The 6,510-nt window shown below is 46.7% G+C and overlaps 1 protein-coding gene across 1 annotated transcript in view; it reads right to left on the bottom strand.

Moving 5' to 3' along the window:
• LOC119420021 (ferroxidase HEPHL1-like) overlaps nt 1–6,510 on the bottom strand; it is a 30,540-nt gene that overhangs the window by 7,975 nt on the left and 16,055 nt on the right. The window contains exons 9-12 of the mRNA XM_037687390.1: nt 4,233–4,237; nt 2,252–2,442; nt 1,934–2,078; nt 1,621–1,833 (exon numbers count right to left, since the gene is read on the bottom strand). Of these exons, the coding sequence (XP_037543318.1) occupies nt 1,621–1,833; nt 1,934–2,078; nt 2,252–2,442; nt 4,233–4,237 (554 nt within the window). The remainder of the gene's footprint in view (nt 1–1,620; nt 1,834–1,933; nt 2,079–2,251; nt 2,443–4,232; nt 4,238–6,510) is intronic.

The following is a 6,510-nucleotide window of genomic DNA, read 5'->3' as shown; positions in this document are numbered from 1 at the left end:
TCACAGTTATCCAGCGTTTCCATAGTCTCACAGCTCTTTGTATCTTGGATCCTTAGATCCTTGTTGTCGGGGGCTGCTCAGCCCCCGACAACAAGAAAGGTTAGTGTTTTTCCAGACCGTCTGTATTCAGATAACTGTTGTTATTCTGTCAAAACACCAACCTCTCCTCTGTATCGTTTTAGACACAGTTCCAGCTCTGGACCTGAATCATCAGAAGCTGTTTATTCATTCAATAAACATTTTAAAACCATTCTGAGTTTGTGTGTGGGATCCTCTGCCATCAGATCCCTGACAAAAAGAGGAGTTTTTCTTCTTCATGGTGTTAGAAAGTTTATAACTGGCAACCCTGCACCAGGGAAAATCTCTTGCAGGCCCTGGAACTGGCCTGTAAAGACATAGGTGTGGATGCATGCCACGTGTGGATCTATCATATCAGGAGTTATTTCCCGTGCTGCCTGGCCAGGGAGAAAGTGGCCGGTGATGTGCATTAAGTCCTGTGTCTTGACCTAGCACAATAGCACATATTGTAGATACTGTATGCAATTTTGGTCTGTCTCTTTGTTAGTCAGTCAGAGGCAGAAAACTAGTGTGCGTCTGAGCTACTATACAAGATGAAACAACTAAGATCCCGGAGTAAATCAGGAGGAAACCCCCCCAATGATGAACTGATGACTGAATGTCTCAAGCAGCAGCAGAAACCCAATGTAGAAGAGGCAGAACAAGAGGAGCCGTCATGGAAAGATAAGCATTACACGTACCACTGGCAGATTGAGGAAGTGGCTGATATCAACAAATTTTACCAGTGGCTTTTAGAAGGTTGGACTAGAGGACAGCACAGATGCACTGATCATGGTAGCACAAGAACAGGCCATCAGCACAAGAACAATAGGGTGCAAATGCAGGCTGTGAAAAGCTGCCCCTAAGACAGTCCAACACATAATAACACGATGTAAGATCCAGGCAGGCAAAGCGTACATGGAACACCATAACCAAGTGGCTGGAATAATACACAGAAACATCTGTGCTGAGTATGGACTGAAGGTCCCACAGTCAAAGTGAGAGATGGCAGCAACTTTTCAACTCCTCCCCCTTTCTACACAGAGGACAATAAAAGTAACACTGCACTACAATAAACACTTTAATGTTTCTGTCTGCACCTGACCTGTTTTAGACCTTAACTGTTGGTATTTTTTACATTCTGTTATTTTTATTTTGTTTAATTGTCTGTCTTTTTTTTATATCTTGTGTAATTACTTGTGTATAATCCTTTGTACTGAAACTTTGGCACAACAATTTCCTGCAGGATCGATAAAGTTCTATCTTATCTTATCTTATCTTATATTTGAGTGTATACTCCCAGCTTGTTCATTAAAGAGCATTAAAAGTTAATAAATATAACAAACTTAACAGTTCACCATTTGACTCTCAACAATAAAACATTGAAAATAAGCAAATAAATAAACAAACAACTAATAATGCCAAATGTTTTCAGTTTTGTAATTAAACACAGTATTTCAGTAAAATAACTTCTACTTTCCCTGTTTTTCATAGGAAGTCATGTTGTGGTAGGATTGTGTTTGCAGATGTCTGCAGATAAACAGTGAATAAAGTCTTACTGACCTGGAATTGTTGGCTGCATGGACAAAGTTTGGGAAGTATGAGCAAACACGCTGACTGTGTCTCGAGTTGTGTCGTACTTATTGAAAGTGTTTCCCTCAAAATAAATGCCATGTATGTCTGCTTCTGAGCCCATCCCAAAGGTGTACCACACAACGTTGTCCCCAGCACACATGTCCAGTCCAAAAAGGTTCCCGTACATAAGACCGTTAACAGCTGAAAGAAAAAGAGGTCTAATGAAGGAGATACACTCTGGGAGTCTAAATATGAAGCTGCAGCTGACTCAGAGCTCTACAGAGGTGATCAGACTGATTACCATGCATCATATTGCTTTCCTGGAAGGCCTCATCTTTTTCATTTGTCTTGCTGCTGCCAAACTTCTCAATGTTCTCCCTCAAATACCAGCTCTTGTTTTCATTTACGATGAAGAAAAATAGGAAGAACTCTCTTAAAACACCCTTCTGTTAAACAGCACACACACAAAGCAGTGAGGAGGTGTAGACGTTACACATGAAGGTGCTTGTTTTAGCAGCAGCTCTGAAACAAGTCAAGAGTTCAAGCATTATTGCAAGAAACAGCATCATCAACATCTTGAATGTCTGAATTTTCTGTGAGAAAAGTGTGTATAGCAAACCAGCTTTTTATCCTTCTTCAGCTCTCCTTTTTTACACACGAGCAGAGGTCCAATCAGTCCTGAGTTGGTGTCCATGACGGGATCGACAGCAGAGTAGTAGATGTAGGGGATGCAGGGGGGGTCGGATGGAGACGGGCCTTCCAGGACGTTCCAAATGTAGGTGAACTTCTCACCTGGACTCACATGGGAGCCTGGCTTTGCCACACCTGACACATCACAGACAAAATCAAGGTCAAGGTGAAGGTGTTTTTATTATCATTCACATCACATGTGGTACATGAGGTGGAATGAAACTATGTACACAGGATCCCAGTTACATCCAACAAAAAAAACAAATTGTAAAGAAAAACAGTAGTAAGATCTAAGATATGAACGCTAAACTATACCGATAAATATGCTAAACTAAGAATGTACTAAGCACTAATAGTACAAAACAATGTGCCAAACAACAGCAGCACGAACATGAGTCTGTGTGAGCAGATGAGGACGAATGAACACAGCAACAAGAAATAAATCAGCAGCATGAGATCAGCATCATGGATAGTCAGCAGCACATATAAACAATCAAGTGGCATTACAGTGATTTTTTTCACAGTAAAATTTACAGTGATAATCCTGACTAGTGATTCATGAGTCTAGCAGTCTCAGGGTAAAAGCTGTTCCTCAGCCTAGTGGTTCTGCACTTAATGCTCCTCAACCTTCTGCCTGAGGGGAGCGGGGCAAAAAGTGTGTGAACTGGGTGAGTGGGGTCCTTCATGATGCAGGTGGCCCACTTCCTGCATCTGGAGGTATAGATGTCTGTGATGGTGGGGAGGCTGACTCCAACAGACTTCTGTGCAGTCTTCACCACTCTCTGCAAAGCTTTTCTTTCTGCAGCTGTGTAGCTTCCATGCCACACATTGATGCTGGAGCACAAGATGCTCTCCACTGCGTACCTGTAGAAGGAGGTGAGGACTGAGCTTCCTAGTTCAGCTCGTCTCAGCCGCCTGAGGAAGTAGAGTCTCTGATGAGCTTTCTTGATCAGGCTGGAAGTGTTGGTTCCCCAGCTGAGGTTGTCATTCAGGTGCACACCCGAGTACTTGTAGCTGGAGACCACTTCCACCCAGATCCTCCTATGTTCCGGGGTGGGGGTGGGGGGGGGGGAGGTTATTTCATCTCAAGTCCACAACCATCTACTTTGTCTTCTTCACATCGATGTGAAGGTTGTTCTTCCTGAACCAGCTCTCCTGGTCCACAACCATCAACTTTGTCTTCTTCACATCGATGTGAAGGTTGTTCTTCCTGAACCAGCTCTCCTGGTGTTCCACCTCCTGCCTGTAGCTGGACTCATAATTGTTTTGGATGCATCCAACCACCGCTGTATCATCTGCAAACTTTACAATATGACAGCCTGGATGGGTCGGTGCACAGTCATATATTAGCAGAGTGAACAGGAGGGGGCTCAGCACACAGCCCTTGGGGGAGCCAGTGCTGAGGGTTATGGTGGAGGAGGAGAAGTCGTGGATCTTCACAGACTTGTGGTCTCTGTGGAATTCCTGGGTTTTCTCTGTCACTCACTCTCTTTCACAGCCAATCAACTCAACTCTTTACACCTGCTGCATATAAACTCCTGTCAGACCTCTCTTCAGCGCTGGAACATCAACTACGTTATTGTAATTCATGTTCAGCCACCTAACCTCTTCATTACAGCCGGTTCTCACTGCCTGTGATCTCTCCAGGGCCGTCCACGTCCTGCTCCTCCAAGCCCTCCCAAGGACATCATCTCTCCACTGAGATTCTCCTTTGGACCAACGGTGTTGCATCAAAGCTGCAGCCATCAAACAAACAACTTGGGTCAACCTGCTCCTCTCTCCATCGATACTCACCTCTTCATCGGATCACCTCAATACCCAGGACCTCTCCACTCCTCCTCGGGGCGCACCAAACACCCTGTAAATATACTACACGGCACCTGTAAATAAAGCTCACTTACCTTTTGTACGCTGACTTTGTCATTCCTTCTCAGTCTGCTTATTTTGGTGGTCGCCGCTAAATACAGTCATGATAGTCTGTTGGTTAAGAAGTCTAGGACCCAGTTGCATAAAGAGGGAATTAGTCCTAGTGTGATTACTTTGTCTATCGGGGTCTGGGGAATCATGGTGTTGAAGGCAGATGTGAAGTCCACAAAGAGCATACGGACATAAGAGTCCTTTTGCTTCAGGTGGGTGAGAGTAGTGTGGACCACAGAGGAGCTAGTGTCTTCTGTAGATCGATTCTTGTGGTATGTGTACTGATGAGGGTCCTCGTTAATGTTGATGTTAGCTTTGATGTGGGTCATGACCAGTTTTTTTTTTTTTTAATAGGATAGAAAGAAAGAAAAGACAAAGTAAGACTCCAAAATATAAGAAATATACACAAAGAGAGCACACGGCAAAACACCCGGCCACTGTCTGTTCACCTGCAAAGAACATGACAAAACACAGCAACAAAATACATATGTATAAAGAACTTAAAATATTCATGGCTTTGCAGTAAGTTTCCATAAATATATATACCCATACCTACGCCTATATACATACATACATACATACACATGAATATACACTCACATACATATCTATATATCTACATATAAAGCCTACATAAGCATCCCTGCTTCTATTTGTGTGTGGTTGTGAGCATGCATAAGTGTATAAGGCTTCTCTAATAGAACATTTAATAGTAACTGTGAAGCAGCAGAGACCCGACCCCCAAGACCAGAGGCAGACGAAAAAGGGGGGACCAGAGCCCAAGACCCCAGGAGGGACCCCGACCGCGGAGCCCCCAGAGCCACCCACACAGGACGAACCACTCACCCACCCCCCAGAACGGACCACAGGGGAGAACCGGAAGATCCCCACCAGCAACCACATACAGTGACCCCCCGGGGCCAACAGCGACAAACTCATAGGCCTCCATCGGCACCCGCTGCACCGATGTAGGTCCAGGTCCAGGCACCGAGGCCCGGGCACCGAGGACTCACACCACCCAGGCCAAGGCCCGACAGGGCCAGAGGACCCGAGCCCCACCAGGCAGACACCAGGCCGAGCCGACACACGCCCAAGCACCCAGCCCCCGACACCAAGGGCCCCAAGCGTGCCGGCAGGCAAGGGCACACCCCACCAGGGGGCCGTGCGATAGGGGCGCGATGCCAAGCACCCCCAGTTGTATCAAAGAGGGGGCAGTCCGAGTCTTGGCCTAACAAATACCCATTCATACACAGACACAATCCCAACCTCAATCTCACATTCACTCACTCAAAGACATACAATAACGATACATTTCATTCTTATTCCCGATACGCACTCTATACTCCCCAGGTCCAAGACATGTACCCGCCCTCTACAGGGGGCAGCCCATGCCCAAACCCAGGAGGTAAACCCATTCATTCTTGAGCGGAGAAGAGCCAATACCCCAGATCCGGCCCAGGCCATGCCCCGCCGACAGGACACCCCCCCACCATGAAGAGGACACGCCACCGACCACCCCCACACACTGCCAACAACCAAGCACGCACCCCCAGCCGACCGCCCGCCAGGCCCTGGCAGCCACCCCGGCCAGCGGGCCAACCATGGCACCCAAGAGCCAAGCTCAGGGGGTCCAAACTACCCCAGGGAGAGCACAGCGCCAGCACCGCCCACGGCAACCCCCTAGACCCTGAACCCCCACATAGTCCTGGTCAACACCCGACAGCCTGCCCTTCTCCCGGACCCCACCCCCGGAATGGCAGTCAGGGAACTAGGTGGGTAGGAAGAGGAAAAAAATAAAATAAAATAAAAAAATAAAAAAATAAATAAGACCCCGACACATACACCCCCGCCCCTAGATGTGCTGTTGATGTGTGTTGTTGTATAGTGCCATTAAAAAGGAAAGAAGAAGGAGCAAAGGCTGGCATGGTGCCAGTTTCCCCTCCACCCCAACTCTTTCCAAACCCTAGTGTCTAAATGCAACCGTTGTAAGTGAGCACAGGCACAGGGGGTGAGAGTAAGGTCATCCCACCACCCATAGCCATGTACCCACCTGAAGTTCCTATATATGAATGTCATGAGGATGTTATGAATGAATGTCTAAGGTGTACAATAAAATTGAGTCCCAGGTGGCTATGGTCAACAAAGATGTAAAATTGTTGCAGCACACCCGAGCCCAAACAACCCTAAATGTATGGAATTGAAATGAAGAGGGTGGAGGTGCATGGTGAGGGATGGGGAGAAATAACTGTGAGAGCAAATGCTCCCACAGGG

Source organism: Nematolebias whitei, chromosome 14 (assembly GCF_014905685.2).
Source record: "Nematolebias whitei isolate Nwh7 chromosome 14, NemWhi1, whole genome shotgun sequence".
Lineage (NCBI taxonomy): Eukaryota > Metazoa > Chordata > Actinopteri > Cyprinodontiformes > Rivulidae > Nematolebias > Nematolebias whitei.
Note: the sequence above shows the minus strand (reverse complement) of the source record. Positions and strands in the feature narration are given on the sequence as shown.